The sequence below is a fragment of the Phaethon aethereus genome, assembly GCF_964289735.1.
Source record: "Phaethon aethereus genome assembly, chromosome: Z".
NCBI lineage: Eukaryota > Metazoa > Chordata > Aves > Phaethontiformes > Phaethontidae > Phaethon > Phaethon aethereus.
The window spans coordinates 54,457,850-54,475,463 of record NC_138577.1 but is presented as its reverse complement, the minus strand read 5'-3'; the positions used below and the strand labels follow the sequence as shown (position 1 = coordinate 54,475,463).

The following is a 17,614-nucleotide window of genomic DNA, read 5'->3' as shown; positions in this document are numbered from 1 at the left end:
TTTTCCTTTTTTTTACATACTCAAAGTTTTGCAAGAGCACTTTAGAATATCCAGAAGATGTATTACAGTGCTCCTTCAGCTCTGATACATTTTAAAATTACTTATATACTATTTGGATGACTGGCCCAAATACAAAAGGAAAGATCTTTCAAATCTATTTTTTTTAATTAAGAACGTACCTCTAAAACATTATAGCTCAAATTTATAAACCTAAAGAAAACCAAGCAAGTTTCCCTTTTTGTTTACATAATTTGTTATTTTCTCCATATATTACTGCATTAAAAATAAATAAACTTCTATATTTTTTTTTTAATTAGGAACTATAGCAAAATACCCAAAGTGTTGCAGACTGCTAACAGGAAAAAATAGCTCACAGTTTGTGCCATTTAGTGCCATATGATGACTTCTTGAACTTCAGCTTTTTAATATACTTTAAATTGAGGTTATATAAAAGATACAGTAACCATGATCAAAGTTTTGGCGGTGGCAGAGTTTAAGTTACCCTCCTGCAAGGGTGGTTCTACAGTCTCGGCAGGATGGGAAGAAAGAGGTCTTCCCTGCTCCCTTTCTTGCCCAAAAGTCAGTGACTGTTTCAAAGCCTTTGAAAAGCAGATACGGTCAGGTGGGGAGATAGGTGAACAGAAGTGACTGAAGAAGTGGACTCAGTCTGGAAGATGGCTAATAGAGGTCTATCCACAGCCTCATTCTGAGAGCTTCCCCGAGCTCTCCTAAGAGGTAGTTGTCCTCATTGCTGTCTTCCAGTTTCTTTAGCTCCTTCTTCTTATATAGAGGAACGCTAATGATTTCCAGTGTGTGAGTTCCAGGCACTGACTTTTTCTTAACTGTGTGCAAATAACTCAGTCCGTCCCTCTGATGGATTTGGAAGATGCCATCATCATTGCCATGTGAGATGGTGTAGCGCACGTGGTTGGTAAGGGGCTCAATGGCTGGCATGAGTTCTAGGATGTGTTCCTTGTTGTCAAGCCTGGAAATGTTGACTCTCATCTTCAAAGGACTATCCATGTCTAGACTTTCCAAGCTAATCTGCTCGATCTGAAGTAAAGGAGGAAAGATTGTTTAGAGCAGGAGAGAAACAAGATATTCACTTGCACTGAGAGAAGAATAATATGTGATTATTAACAGTTTCCGCATCTGTCCTAATCTAGCTGTGAAAGAAGCAATTGTAAATCCTTTCCACCTGGGAGAACTGCTTAATTCCATGTAACACACCCCATAAATCTTAAAGGCTTCTCACACAGGCTTAACAGGATAATTAAAAATGACAGCATCAGATCTACAGAGGAGGCTCAGAATTCAGGTTCTTTTCAGAATCATACTTGCAAAAAGTCCAGGCATAGAAAAGACCCATATTTAATACTACAGTAAAGAGTGTATGTGAGACAGAGTCTTGTTCTTTCAATCAGCTTCAGTGAGGAGCATTACAGAAACACATACCACAATACTGTATGGGAATTCCCCGAAACTTTAATGAAACCTGTCTTCTAAAAACAGCAGCCTCAGCATTTAGTGATGAGGAAGTACAGTGATTATAAGGGAAACTGAAGTAAGGAGAGAACTGCTGTATTGTTAGCCCTCTATGAAAGGGCTACTATGTCACATTGTCCAATTACATCCTATTTGGACCACTGAAAAGAGTGTGGAAAAAAGTCCCAGCATTGTTTTTCTGACAGATCAGTCATGGGTTCTTTTTAAATTTAAGCTTCAGAATAGTTATGCTGCAGGTGTAAATCTGTCCAGAGGTCTTAACTGTGAACACGCTTGGGGGCAGGGGGCGAGAATGAGTGCATTCCTAGGAAAGACATGTAACAAGCAACAGCTTTCGAAAGTGCTCCTACAAAAATATATAGGCTCTAGTCTTCTTTAGGAAACCTGATACTCAGTAAGGTACCTAGCCTACATGTCAAGATCCTTTCATGCTTGTAAAGATAGGAAAGGATTTCTCTCTCTGAGGGAATTCCAATCACATGTGCGTACATATGTGTACTAACATGTAATTAAAAACACATGGTGAAAACAAGGAAAGTTTATGGACAGGAGCAAGTACTGTAGTATTTTAAATACTGTATACCACAGATGTCATCAATGATGAGATTATTTTTGCACATAGTTTTATGGATGTGAAACCTTTCACCTTTACTGCTGAGGTAGTTTTAGTACTAGAAACTGAAAAGGTTAATGCTATAAAAAACCCCATGTAATAACAAGATATAACAAATACGAACTAGATAGGAAATTAGCTGTGCAATAGAAAAAATGCCTTTCAAAACATCCATGTATTTCTGTGGTGGGTTGACCACAGGATTCAGACTGGAACACGTCCGATGGGAGTGGCAGTGGGGAGGGAAAAGGGATGTTTGTGGGAAGTGTGGATGTGTGTGGGGAAATCAAACATTTAGATTTTAAGTGCCAACACTATATCCTTTAGAGCAGAAATTATAGGATTACTGGCTTCTTTAGAAACTTTGCCAGTACAAGAACTGGCTTTGATGGCATCATGCAAAGTAGTGCGTACTAAGGCTACAGGTTCTGGGTTGTTTTATGTCCTTACTCATTTAGAAAGGAGACTTGTTCCCCCATTCTTTCAATGTAACTTGTGTGGCTAGCACACCTTACCATTTTAGTTAATGGTTCGCATTTTACCTGTATGCATTACACAGCTCTTGTACTACTGAAGGAAAATCTATGTCTGTCCCCACCTCTAAATTGAGTCAGTTTCCCATTACTGCAGATTTCAAGACCAGAGCTAATACCACAAGACAACATCCTATCATACAGATAATGCAGATAACAGATATACAGGTATAATCTTCTAACTCTTGAAAAAAAATCTAAAAGGTGTAAATAGTAGGGCTGTCCATTCATAAGTATCCCACAACTTATTTTTATAAGCCACAAAATGCAGTAAGAAATAAATTAAGTCTGAATTGTAATTCTCCAATACACTTACCAATTCATCAAATATTGGACTTAAAGGTATCAAGCTAGGTCATGGACTCTGCACCCCCACAATTGTAAGCAACCATTGAATAGACACTTAGACTAAAATGACCTGTAAGAAGATACATTTAGCTGTACCAGACCATAAAATGCTGTCCAGTCTCCTCCTGACAGCAGAACAGATTGCAGACACGACCAGTTTCCTAGCTCTCTGTAGTTATAGGAAAACTATTTCCGGGAATACATTTTGAGGAACTAGACCACATCTTGCACTAAAAAGGATTCTTTACAAGCTTTAAAAACTTCATCAGTTCATTGCTGTTGGTGTCTTTCTGATTATCACACTGTTCCTGCCAGTAGGACCGAAGTGTGAAAACCACTGACGCAAGGGAGAAAAGATTTTTGCCACTGAATGTGGCATTTACTGATAATGTTGAGTATGGTAACTCTGAAAATAACTTGAAGTAGAGTCATAGAATCATTTAGGTTGGAAAAGACCTTTATGATCGTTGACTCCAACCGTAAACCTAGCACTGCCAAATTCACCACTAAACCATGTCCCTAAGCACCACATCTACACGTCTTCTAAATACCTCCAAGGATGGTGACTCAATCACTCCCATGGGCAGCCTGTTCCAGTGCTTGACAAGCCTGTTGGTGAAGCAAGTTTTCCCGATATTCAATCTAAACCTCCCGTGGCACAACTTGATGCCTTTTCCTCGTGTCTTATCACTTCTACTTGGGAAAAGAGACCAACACCCACTTGCTACAGCCTCTTTTCAGGTAGTTGTAGAAAGGGATTAAGGTCTCCCCTCAGACTCCTTTTGTCCAGACTAAACAACCACAGTCCCCTCAGCTGTTCCACATAAGACTTGTGCTCTAGACTCTTCACCAGCTTCACTGCCCTCCTCTTGACACGCTCCAGCAGCTCAGCGTCTTTCTTGCAGTGAGGGGCCCAAAACTGAACACAGTATTCGAGGTGTGGCCTCACCAGTGCTGAGTACAGGGGCACATTCACCCCCCTTGTTCTGCTGGCCACACTATTTCTGACACAGGCGAGGCTGCTGTTGGCCTTCCTGGCCACCTGGACACACTGCCAGCTCATATTCAGCTGGCTGTTGACCACACCCCCAGGTCTTCTTCTGCCAGGCAGCTTTCCAGCCACTCTTGGCCTGTGCCATTACATAGGGTTGTTGTGACCCAAGTGCAAACCTGGCACTTCGTGTTGTTGAAAGTCATACAACTGGCCTTGGCCTACTGGTCGAGCCTGTCCAGATCCCTCTGCAGAGTGTTCCTACCCTCAAGCAGATCAACACTCCCGCTCAACTTGGTATCACCTGCAAACTTACTGAGAGTGCACTTGATACCCTCACCCAGACCATTGACAAAGGCATTAAACAGAACTGGCCCAAATACTGAGCCCTGGGGAACACCACCTGTAACTGGCCACCAACTGGATTTAACTCCATTCACCACAATTACATCCAGCCAGTTTTTTATCCAGCAAAGAGTACACGCATCCAAGCCATGAGCAGCCAGTTTCTTCAGGAGGATGCTGTGGGAAATGGTGTCAAAGGCTTTACTAATGTCCAGGTAGACAACATCCACAGCCTTTCCCTCAACCACTAAGGAGGTCACCTTGTCATAGAAGGAGATCAGGTTGGTCAAGCAGGACCTGCCATTCATAAACCCACGCTGACTGGGCCTCTGATCATCTGGTTGTCTTGTATGTGCCATGTGATGACACTGAAGATAATCTGCTCCATAACCTTCCCTGGCACCAAGGTCAGACTGATAGGCCTGTAGTTCCCTGGATCCTCCTTCTCGCCCTTCTTGTAGCTGGGCGTCACATTTGCCAACTTGCAGTCAACTGGGACCTCCCCAGTTAGTCATGGCTTGGTGAGCACTTCTACCAGCTTCCTCAGTACCCTTGGGTGGATCCCATCCAGCCCTTGAGATTTGTGTGTGTCAAAGTACATTACAGTACTTATTTATACGTACAGTGTCATTAGCACTTCTCTTCTTCCTGTTGTCTTTTTTGGAATAGCCATTGATTTTACACTCATAACATGCTTCAGGGGACAAAGCATTCTCTTCATCAGCATCTCCATCCAGTGGCAGGTACTGGCCTTTGTTAAATCCCATCCCTGAGACACAGTGGCTGTTGAATAAAAACATCTGTTTTAGTTACTTCTTGCAGTTTTATGAACTGTCCTGTTAAATGGAAAATGAGTGTATGTAATCTGTACCACAGCATCTATATCCCTTTCCTTTCTCTTCCCTCAGCAGGAGCTCTGTGCATTAAGTTTTTTCATACTAGTGCGGCATATTGAATCAAATACAACTGTTGGCTGAAAGTCTGTAAGCTTTTCTAATTTTCACTTACAAGTTTTACAAAGAAACAGAATGAAACCAGCCTGCCCTGAACTTTGGAACTAAAGAAGTTAGCCATTGTCATGTACCAGAAGAATGTTAATTTGTGTTTAATGTTCTAGGTTGATTACTGTGGCTTAAAACTCTTCATTATCTCACTACAGATGGTACCTATGCTTATACAGCAATGGTGCTCATTCATCAGGTTTGTGAACGAGTTCTTGTGCTGATATGGGGGGAGAAAACATAATTATTTTTTTAATGTTGCTTATATGCTAGATTTTAAATGAGTGTAACGCTGCATATACAGACACGTCTTTTTTTCTAGCTTATGGATATTGTGTGCAAAGGGAATATGAAGGATGACTTAGTAGCCTGTCTTTCATTTGCACCTCTGCTCTTCCATCTGAAGGATGACTTAGTAGCCTGTCTTTCATTTGCACCTCTGCTCTTCCGTCTGATTAGGGTCCAGTCTTTCTACAGCCTTCTGAATGTGTCTTTGATGAATGACTGTGTGGAGATACTCACCCGTGTCCAACTCTGTAATAGCCAGGTGGACAACCACAAAGATAACCACCTTCAGTGTTGGAACAACCATAATTACAGGGGTTCTTGGTAGAAGAACACTCATTCACATCATGGCATGCACTGGAGAACTGGTCATAAGAAAATCCAGATGGGCAGGCACACTTGTAACTTCCAAGTGTATTGTAGCAAGAAGCAGAGCCACACGCGTTAGGATTGGAGCATTCATTTTCATCTAGTAAGGAAACAAAAGTATATTGGTATATTCTAATCTGATAGGCATCAGGCAAGCCTGATGTAGATAACAAATCAGAGTATCTGCAAGTCCTAGGGCTCTGCTACATTCTTGACCTCATTACCTCATGGAGACTCTGTCTCTGAACAAAAAGAACATTGGCAAAGGTCCCAAACACATATAGCTGGGCTGTAAGGGTATTTTAGGGTACCATTACTGTTAACCTTATATTGACTCAATACACCTCCTTCCTTCAAGGTGTGTTTTGCTTAGGGGTCCTCTTTCCCCTGGCAGGATACAGTCCTACAATATAAGGTCCACAGAGGACAAATGAGCTAGAACTTCAGTCATACTCCAACCATGATAGTGTTCCTGGGTACCTAGTGATGGGGCGAAGTTAGCACATACTGGTAGTGGAAACCTGCAGGCTCTGTGAGGGGAAAGATAATCTAAAAAGCCAACGAAAATGGAAGAGAAAAGGAAGTATTGTTTTCACCTTGTGGGTGCTGAATTAAGATACAGAGAAGATGACTCCTCCAGTCACTGTGATGGACTTGGTTCCAGGCTATATTGTGAAAAATGAGTGAGGAAAGTAGCTTGTTGTAAGGAAGATCATGCTTTTGACAGTTGGCACGTGTTGCTTATTTTATTTATCTCACCAAGGTACTGTTTCATGTAGGTGTTTTCCTCTTCAATACCATTAATGTGTGCTTTACCATTCTTGCCTGCAGTTACTAGAAGACACATTTTTTTGAGGGCTATCTAAAACACTCAGACACTGTAGCTGGTTTGGAGTTTTATGGGAGTTGTTTGTTGCGTGTTGCTGTCACTTCCACCCCAGTCCTTTGCTTTCTTTGCTATAGAGCACTATCAAGTAAGGAGTAATGATGGTGGCTGTGACTTCAGAATAGCTGCCTGGTGTGCTACTTAATGTAAAATGGGTATTATAAGCTAATTTATATGTCTAGGATCAGGAAAGTAAGATCAGCCTATAAGAAATGCATAGCAGTGCTCACAGACATCCTCCACTGACACCACTGACAAAGAACCATGAAAGCAACCTTGAAAAGGTAAGTTACGGTGCCATGTGAACAGTACAGGATGGCGTTGTTTGCATGTGTGGTGGTTTTTATTAAAAATTTCCCACATTTCATTTGGTATGGGAGTTAGCTTAGTTCATGAAACACAGAAAAGAAATGATTGATTGAATGAGCTAAACCTACAATAAAACTGCTGAGCTAATTAATTTGTCCCTGTTCCCTGCCCAAAGAATTAATGTTGGCCTTAGGACCGTCTTTTGGAAGTAAGCAACCCTTAATGGTTACGTTGATATTTTTTTCTCCCCATTCACTATAGATAGTATTCTGTAGTATTCTCAAATTGCTAATGATGGTGAGTGATTCTTATTGATGGAAGGTGGGATCCCCCGCCCAGCAGAGGTATTTACATTGATGCTTTCAGGAATGCAATGAGTATCTTTCCATCTTTCTAAGATGGGGATTTTTTGGAGAAGAAGGCAGTAGGAATTTAGACCTTACTAGAAAACTCCTTGTCACACATAGTTTCAACAGGATGAGTGTGTTTTCTTGTTACCTTATGTCACTGACTTATGTTGGGAGTAATAAGTGGACAGGAGGAGGGGGAGAGAGGAAAAAAAGATTTGTGTCTGCATACCCTTTACCCTGTCCATTTTTGTCCTTACCTGGCAGTTGTCACTATAAACACTATGATACCTTTGCTGTTTAAATGTATTCTGTGCTGCCTGTTTCCTTACCAACACATTGATTCCACTGGTAATGCTGAATATATCCTTGTGGGCATCCACATCTGTATCCACCCAGGATGTTTTGACAGCCATGCTGGCACCTATGGTTTCCATCACATTCATCCACATCTTTGCAATTGGGAGAGAAGTAGAACATGAAAGAACAGGTGATTATACATGTTGCCCAATACATTGTTCACTTTGATAATAAATACTGAAACACCAGTATTTATGACAGAGGAATGCTGCTGTAAGACGGAAGCACCATTCAAGCTGGTCTTTTGGAAAGCCTGAAGGTTAATTAAAGTAGTGTTCTTTCAATTGAGCCTTTACATTACTCAGATTTGAAGAAGAAACACTATTCCTGGCAATCCCACATGATGTTGCTTTGATGTAATGTTTAGAATCTGGATGTTTTTTTATTTCAGTTTTCAAACCAACTACGTAGGACTGAGCTTTCAGTTTTCTGGAACATATTTAAGTGTTTGAATATGAGGAATAAATACTAAATTTGGATTTAAGTGGTTACCTTCGCAACTAAAAAGAAAAAGCCATCTAAAAAGTCTCTGAGGTATGTGTAAATAAAGGAGAAAGCCACAAAATAAAAACAAAATGTCAAAACTCAATCATCTGAAATAGTGTCTGCTATAAGAAATTAGTAATCAGCTTAATGTGTCGGGTACGGTATGCAGTTCTAGTAGAAAATAAGAAGTCATGCATGATGTCACAGACTCTAAGTTGTCCACAGTTTGAAACAAATTTAATGGAACTGTGATGTCCCAAAGCCTGAGGTGCAGAAAATGATCATGCCAGGAACTGAAAGCTGTCATTTTATCATTAACAGCACAGAGCAGTTCTGATGTGCTTGTTGTGTAGGTATCTCATGTATATGTATCTTCTGAATACTTTGATATGTATAATTTAGTGTTTTGTTTTGTAGGTGCTGGCTAAAGTAGACAATAAGGATGTATCTCCTTTATGAGAACAAAGTAATCTGACAGGAGATCACGCTTTTTAAAACTTCTGGCTGCTTATATTCTGCAGTGTTACTCTAGAAATAGGCTCTAAATATCTATTCCTGTTTTAAATCCTGTATCAAGGTAGTTGACATTTTGAGATGTCACAAATTTGTGCATGTACACCTCTGCATTTTTAATTCTCAGCAGCCAGATGTCTAGTATAGCCTTTTAATTTCTTCTTTGCTCAATATCTGAGGCCCACTGAAGAGTCTGGAGTTCTCAAATAGACATTTCCTGACTGGGGCTCCCTTTTGGGCCAGCAGAGAGAGATAAAATTCAACAATATAGTTTGCATTTGAACTGTAGTGAATTACCCTTCTCTATGGTAGAAGACTTAAAGTACAGAATTTAGAATCTGTTCTCAGATACCTTCAGGTGGATGACTAAAATTAGCTGAAACACAAATTGTAGAGAGATTCTGTTTAGACTGTATGACAATGAAAATAAGAAAGAAGAAAAAACTACACTTTTAGCCTGGAAACAATTGTTTAAGCGTTCTACTAAAAAGTAACTTTTTATTCTAATTTGTGTAAAAATTACTCAAGCAGTATGTTCTTACATACAATTATGCTTAAAATTACTCAAAAACATTCCTATTTCTCTTTAGTATTTACTTTTACTATGGCTGGTGCTCTGTTTTATCTGTCTTTGACATCACAGGATTCACTAGACACAGAAGTAAGGATTTGCATTGTAAAAAAATTTGACCTTCACTAGTTACCTTCACAGTTTAATCCAGTAGCATCCAGAGAAAATCCCCTTTGACATTCACAGGTAAAACTTCCAGGAGTGTTTTGGCAAATTCCTTTTGATCCACAAAGCGATGGCTGAGAACCACATTCATTGTTATCTTAAAAATGCAGAGGAGAGGCAAGAAGGTTGGTATACCTTGTGGCATGATTTTAGACATGTTCATCTAACATTTCTTAAGAGGCTGAAATTCAGAGGTGCAACAGATTATTTTGAAAATGTAGCTTTTCATATTTAAATGTCAGATGACCTGATGACTCATGCAGAGCTACAAGCAATTAATAAATTGGAAGTGCAAGTTGTAATTCAGTTATGAGTGCAAAACACCCACGTATGTAATTGCTTACAGTGGAAAAATGCTGCACTTCTGTATTAGCTGAACTAAAATAGTTTCAGTTGGCAAGATTCATACATATGCTTAAATCTAAAGACATCTGTATCTATTAAAAAGAAAATGTAGTCTGTTTTTGTTTAACTGCATTTTAAATCAGATTTTAATACTTAATTACCCCTTTGTCTCCATGTGGTTATACTTAGACTATAATAACATGTATTAAATATGTACAAGTGTTTACTAAGCAAGAAAATACTAATGGTGGATAGAGTGATTTTTCTTTGGCTGTAATTGTTGCTTTTCAAAATCTGTTTCTGGGCTGCTGATATTATTGCTCTGTATTATTACTATTTATACAGAGCAAAAGAAACTAATGAGTATTGAGAATGATGTTGTTGTAGAAAAACTGATGCAAGAAAACTAATGTTTTTCTTACCAATACAAGCTGTGTGATGTTGCGTAAAACCAGGTGGACATTTGCATGTGAAGCCTCCAAGGGTGTTGACACAGAGAAACTGGCAATTGTGTTGTTTGGTTTGACATTCATCAAGATCTGAAAGTAAGAGATGTTGTTGTCTTAAGAAAAGTCAACAAAAAAAGAGGTACATGTAGTCTAACTTGATAAAAATATCATACTTCAAAACCACGTCCTTTTAAGTCAAGGTGCGACAAAATTCAAAGTTACCGTGTTTAACTTTCTTTACCTTTACATGTCTTTCCATCTTCTTGAAGGATGTAGCCCCGAGGACACGAGCACTGGTAACTCCCTTCTGAGTTCTTGCAGATAAAATTGCATGGTTTAGGAGACTGGGAGCACTCATCAAGATCTAAAAAGATAAACTGTTAAGAATCTGTTGTACTGATTTCTTTGTCTGCCTTTGAAGGGTGTTTTCTAAACAGCACTGTATTTAAGAGGAAAGTGCTTGCAGAAAAAGTCCTCAATTTACATTTGTTCAGAGCTCCTATTTTTCTCTCTATGGATGTATTGCTATGGAGTTTCTATGGAGTTGCCACTACAGTGACAAACTGACTGTCTTGAATGAGCAGTGGTATTAATATTTTCATATAAGGACTAAGCATTTATTTAGGGGCATGCTATAGTATACTTATATGTGTTAACCAACGTGAACGTGGGAGCGTGTAAACAATGAATGAGCTGGTTTGTCAGTCAAAATGGTTATACAGTCAAAACATATTTCAGTGCTCATTCTAGTGCAGGAATATTGACTGTACGGGTTGTTTCTTGATTTCCCCAACCGAAATACAAAAATAGACATGTGTATTAGGAAAAGAAGGATAGAAAACAGATAAAAGAGATAAGAAGAAAAAAATGCTTTCATTCAAAGGTTTACATCATTATGTACCAATTAAAAATAACCGATGATTAAAATGCTGAATCTTACCAATACAAGATGTGCCACTTATGTCAGTGGTATAGCCAACTTTGCAAAAGCATCGGAAGGAGCCCATAGTGTTGATACACTGTCCATTTCTACATAGATTTGGCATGACCTTACATTCATCAATATCTGTACGGAAAATATTAAATATGTTATCTTTCAGTTTTAAATTTGACTTTTTTCTTCTCTTACATTTTTGCACAGTTCCTCCTCATCATGCTTATGATAGGAAATTTACCTTCCCTTTCTTTTTAAAAATGGAACCGAATTCAAAGTCAAACATCCTTCAAACTTTCATTATTGTTTCTTCTATCAAAACCTTCCTACTAATTGCATTGGGTAATCAGGTTCCAGTTTTGCTAACTCAAAATACAAAGTGAACAGAAGTGAATTTTCTTATGACAAGTTAGATGATATAAAAAAATTTTCACCATGATTTAAAAATGTCTGTTAGCTTCTGCTTCCTGTGTGGAACTAGTAAATGCAAAGCATTCAGTGAGACTGTCGTTAGAACAACTGTTGTTGCCTTTGCCATGTATGCAACTTTTTAGCATACAAAAGCTTTGGGATAATTTCTATCTTTTAGTTACTGGTTGGTACCTCCTGTTTTAGATTCCAACCCTGAAAATTCTGCACAGCTGTGAGTATTCTGGTTGCAGCTACTGTTTAAAGGTGTTTTTAATTTCTGGTCTCTCAGCAGCATTTGAAAAATCAAACTCTCTTGTGTCGCAGCACATTCTTTGAAAGAACTTCAAAGAGAATTCTGCATTTTCTTAAATATGTGAGCATATGCTTTTCCCCTTTTCTGCCTATTTTCATCCCTGAAAATACCTCTTCCATCTGTAGTATAGCCTGGTCCATGTGGACAGAGTTTCTTATACTGGGTGGTTCCGGGAAGTGGGCAAAGCTCACACTGGTTACCCCAGCCCCGGCCTCCATCACAACAGCACTCAGATTTAGTGACAAGATTCCGGCTGCTTGAAGCCATCTGACACATTGTCTGTAAAACCTCAGCAAAGCAAAACCCTTGACGATTATCTGTAAGGAAGAAGTAGAGAGATCAAGAAAGAGTAGGAGATAAGTATCTAATCCATTAAACATCTGATGTATTATTCCAGCTCTCCGTCAACACATGCAAGCACCAGAAGATTATTAGCAACCAGTCTGTGAAGTCTATTTTGACTTAGCCTCTCAGATTTATTGTGACTTCTGATAACCTGCTGCCACTCCAAGTGTATTCCAGACATCCCTAAAGTTCAGTACCTGTATGAGTGGATAGTTGTGCCCTGGGGCATATCTGGTGAGCTTGCTTGATAGTAAAACAGGCTCAGCCAAACTGAGCTTCCACTTAAGCTGCCTATGTTTGGCTTGCATTTGAACCATTTACTTGGAGCGTTTTTGAACCATTTACTTGGAGCGGGGTTAGAAGTTTGTTTTGTTTGTTTTACTGGCCAAAATAGCATGTCTGATCATCTATAATTATACTGATGTGGTTTAAATGATAAAATCCTTAGCATTTAAAAGTGTCTATGCAAGTCAGTACTTTTTCAGTGGCACTCCTAGTTTTCGTTGGGGAAAAAAAAATAATTATATGGCCTTACTGTTGATCTGTCCCTTTCTAATTCCATTTTCCTTAATTTTTAAACCTTTTGGTTAATACCTGTCAATCATGAAAGAGGAGCAAAACTTCTGAGTCATTAAGCTCCTACAGGTTTCTTTCAGAAACTTGCAGCTGAGAAGAGGAGAGATCCCAGATTCCCGTGTTAATGGGAAGAAGTCTAAATTTTGCAGAGAAGATATCTCCTAAATAGGCTATGTCACCTGTCTTATTTGTTAATTAAAATGGAGACACTGTCAACTATGGTCTAACAGACATTTATGTTTTTAAATGAAAGATTTTTCTTTTAAAGCTAAAAGTTAAAATTCTTCATGTCCCTCAGAATGGGTGTATGTATCAACACCCACCTGACCTTCTCTTTCACAAGTTTGAGGAGTAGAATCTGTACATTTCTTACACGAATCAGGCAGAACGCAAATTTGGCTTTAGGCAAAAACTTACTTTGGGTGCTTGGTAACTTAACTGTTTACATCAAATAAAGCTGTCCTCACTGAAAGTATCAGTTGTGTGAGACAGCATGTTTGCTGTAGTAATTTGCAAGACTCAGCAGATTTCTGTTCTCCATGATAGCTATATTGTGCAGGTCTTTATGCACATATGACTTGAAGAACATACAATGCTTTGTCCCCAGTCTGTGATGTGGAATAAATTTTAATGTGAACGAAGCATAAAGGTTTGCACAATATATTTAAAATAATGTAACCTACAACTTAATGTTTGTGCTTTAATTCTGAAGAAATATTTTGTTTCTGCCAGACTAATTTTCCATTGTAACTTCTGACCCAGGAAACCCTAAAGGAAGAGCAGCAATGAGCAAATGCAAAGCTTAGCTTCCAGAAAATAGCACGAAAATCATACATTAAATATAAGAAGGTAATAATGACCTCCAAGTAGGGTACCTCCTTAGCATCAATGACTGGCTGGGATTAACCAGCTGTGGCATCCTCTTCTCACCTGGTCTTAATCCTTAGGAAATACCTTGCACTTCCAATGTGATTGTTTTGCCATGAAGGCAGCACACTACTGATGACAATTTACAGGGACCTGGTTTTATAGTACTTAGATAAGATATTACACAAGTATTTTTGATACAAGAATACTAGTAAATAGTCATACAGTTTCAATATTGTAAAACACCTTGAAGTATCTACACTTGAACACTGATCATGAAAAAGTAAGATTTTGAAGTTCTGTTTGATTTCTAAAAAGGGAACGACTAATTTTATTGTGCAAATGACAAGTCTGAACATACTGAAAAGAAAATACAGGTTGATGAATATAAAATCCTTCATTAGCATTTAATTTGCAGGCCTCCCTCAAAACATTTTAAGATATCTTGCGCTTTTTTGGTGAAATCCTAACATTTTGTATTCATAATTATTGAATTAAAGCTACAGAAAATTCAGATACTTAGTTGCAGTATTGTGGTGCTTAAGATAGCATTCTCAATATGCAAATACTTAATTTTGCTCTGCATCCCAGTTTTTGATCTATCCAAGGTAACTAAATTATATTTCTTTTTTAAAAATACATGTATTTTGTCTGGATAGTGTTGTTCAGCACCATATATATGTCCTTTGGAATTTAGACACTTATGTGAGGCCCCTGATTGCTAGACTCAGCTGACATTCTCAAGATGCTCCTCATTTGTGTCATTATTTAATATCCTATCATTGTTTAGCTGATAAAGATCATCATTTAATTTCTGTAGATATGAGAGGTGTTACGTATTCAGAAGCCTAATTTACACTCTGCATCCTTTATACTTTAATGTAAGATGAAATGTATACCAAAGAGGCATTTACCAAGACACTCAGTGCCTGATGGACTTGACAGGAATCCTTCATTACATTCACATCGGTAGCTCCCAATAATGTTCATGCAACGACCGTTTTCACAGATACCTGGCTTGGTGCGGCATTCATTTTCATCTTTACAAAAACAGAATACAAAAATTAAATTGGTTGTTACAAGAAAATATATCAGACTCATAGAATGCATTAATTATTCTGCATAATATTTGCAAGAAGTGGAAAATCAACAACTGATTAAGCCTGGAAAGGACTTTGCCACTAACACTATCCTATTCCATTCCTTACATTCTGCATCCTAGGACAAAAGCTTTAATCCTTGTTATGTTCTTTGCAACTTATAACAAGAAGCAGAAAACACTTGCAGCAGAGCAAGTTCTAGTCATAACTTTTAGCTGGCAAGTAACATTTAAAGAAAATTGGAATACATGCATGATTTGAGCAATAGATTTTCACTTTGTAATCATTAAGAGTCTGTGAATACATTTGACCTATTCTACAATCAGTCACATTTCAGTCCACACATCAATTCCCTGAAACAGTTTGCAACCTTATTGTATTTTCTTCCATAGTTAATGGCACAGATACTGCAACTACGCAGCTTTATAGAGGCTTAAAATAAAACCTTAGAAAAACCTCAGGTGATTTAAAGGCAGCATTACATGGCAAAAGAAGCAAAATTCTCGTTAATACAGGTTATTTCCCCTGAAAACGATCATAAAGATCTGTAAAGGACAGTAGTCATTATCTTGCTGAAGGAACACCGTTTTAAACTATTTTCATTTAAAGCATTCACTGAGATGGATGTTTAATTTTTTTTTCTCTTTCCTTTGAGCCAATGACAGCCTCAGCTACTTCTGTCCACAGAGAACTTTGTAGTGGTCTTGGGGTTTTTTATGTACCAGAAGAAAATATAATTTGCCAAAATGTAGCTATCATTCCCTCTCAGCTATTTGAGAAATGATGGAGGAAAGCTTTTGGCTTACTTACAGGATGGAGGATTATTTTGAACTATGGCAGTTTCCACATCTTTTCCTCTTCATGGCTTTTATATGTTGTTTCAGAATCTTAAGAGTTTTAATTCTTTAAGGAACTGTCACATTATTTATAGGCAGTATTAGTGCTAAAGGAAATGGAACTTTTCATTTATGCTAATTTTGCTTCCTACTCATCAAATGAGGTCTCTTTTGTTTGGCAACTTAATTTTTTAAATCTAACAAGTGTCTGAAAAACTTTCTGATTTTGTTGTACAACAAAAAAACCAAAACAAGTTTTTCTTCTGAAATAACTTATTAGTCATTTAGAACTACTTTCAGATAAGGCTTAAAAGTTGAAACAAAAAAGAAAGTTTAAGACATTGGGCATCATTAGCTATCTTAAGCGTCCTTCATGAATTGCTATTTTCTAGTTTACTATATACATATACAGAGAATTTTTCATTTGTTTGCTTGTTTGTGTTTCAGTAGATGTCTTCTTCCCTTTCTGAGCTTCACCTGTGCAGCCTTCTCCATCAGGTCTCCGGGTCATTCCAGGAGGACAAATGCACATGAAGGTACCAATCAAATTTTTGCACATCATGCCTCTTGATTCGCAGTCATGGAGACCTTCAGCACACTCATCTAGATCTGGGAAAAAAATATATATTTTGTGTTTGAACTTTCTTCCAGTAGCTTCAGTTACTGAAGAGTACTAGCATTTTCTCAAGAAAAAAGACATAAAGACTTCCCTAAGTAACAAGCACTGAAGAAAAATTTGAGCGCTATGCTTAATTGCAGTTGTCTTAATCTTTGCGAGCTGTTATCATCTTGTCATGTTAAAGATAAACTTCACCATTTTGACCTTCTTAGCTTTACAATCCTCATCAAGGGGTACACAAAAACGCTAGATACATGTCTTACACGAGTTCTGAAAGAGTTCTGAAATGATCATCTGCTGGGCTGTTTGCTACATTCCCCTGAGAAGATGAATGCAAGTTGTACAGAAATATTTGGATTATGCTTTGGCCAGTACAGGGTGATAGAAGTTGGGGGAAAGTTTACACGTCAGTCATTACCTTTGCACATCTTTTGGTCTTCTCTTAGTTCATAGCCAACTGGACACGTGCATTCATAGAAACCGTAAGTGTTGATGCAACGAAAAGCACACAGCAAGGGATTCTGCGCACACTCATTTATATCTGAACAGAAAGGAACAAAACAATCATTCTCCAAGAAGTTTTAAAACAATCACTAAGAAGATTTTCTTATACCTGCGCTTTTCTTGTCAGCTAAAAAGTAACATAAATGTAGTAATTTACACCAGAAACTTGTGCGTGTTTGGTTTTGAGTAGCCAGAAAAAACTGAACAAAGCTCTGTTTAAAAATAATGGCATAATAAATGTGGAACTACTTGAGCTTAGAATGACAAGTTGGGACAGACCTATTTCATATTTTTGTTATACGATGATTTTAAAATGTATTTTTGTTGTGATGAGAGATGTCAGCTTTTTTTTCCAAATCTAAAAAAAAAAAAGAATTCTTGCTTCAGAAAGCAAACTAATTATGATTCATAAAATACAAAATTTCTAAGAAGCATTCTGATCAGCATCTGATGCGAGCAGGATGGTTTTACACAAATCCCACACTATGAAAAATAAGAGGTACTTAATGAAACTAATAGGGCATGAGTTTAAAACAGATCTCTAAGTAGTGACAGTAATGACATTCTGGATCTTGCTGCCACAAGAGACTGTGGAGGCAGATGGTGTCAGCAGATTCAAGACTGTACTGGACAGATTCTTGGACAACAGATCCATAAGTGGATACTAAACCCATTGTTTTGGTTGTG

At 38.1% G+C, this 17,614-nt stretch overlaps 1 protein-coding gene across 1 annotated transcript in view; it reads right to left on the bottom strand.

Moving 5' to 3' along the window:
• Positions 1-678: 678 nt before the first annotated feature.
• Positions 679-17,614, bottom strand: part of FBN2 (fibrillin 2) — a gene marked incomplete at both ends in the record, with an annotated part of 177,172 nt that continues 160,236 nt past the window's right edge. The window contains 12 exons of the mRNA XM_082013613.1: positions 679-1,053; positions 4,960-5,119; positions 5,860-6,091; positions 7,866-7,985; positions 9,597-9,725; positions 10,396-10,512; positions 10,664-10,786; positions 11,363-11,488; positions 12,191-12,397; positions 14,783-14,908; positions 16,282-16,413; positions 16,842-16,964. Coding sequence (XP_081869739.1) covers positions 679-1,053; positions 4,960-5,119; positions 5,860-6,091; positions 7,866-7,985; positions 9,597-9,725; positions 10,396-10,512; positions 10,664-10,786; positions 11,363-11,488; positions 12,191-12,397; positions 14,783-14,908; positions 16,282-16,413; positions 16,842-16,964 — 1,970 coding nt within the window. The remainder of the gene's footprint in view (positions 1,054-4,959; positions 5,120-5,859; positions 6,092-7,865; positions 7,986-9,596; positions 9,726-10,395; positions 10,513-10,663; positions 10,787-11,362; positions 11,489-12,190; positions 12,398-14,782; positions 14,909-16,281; positions 16,414-16,841; positions 16,965-17,614) is intronic.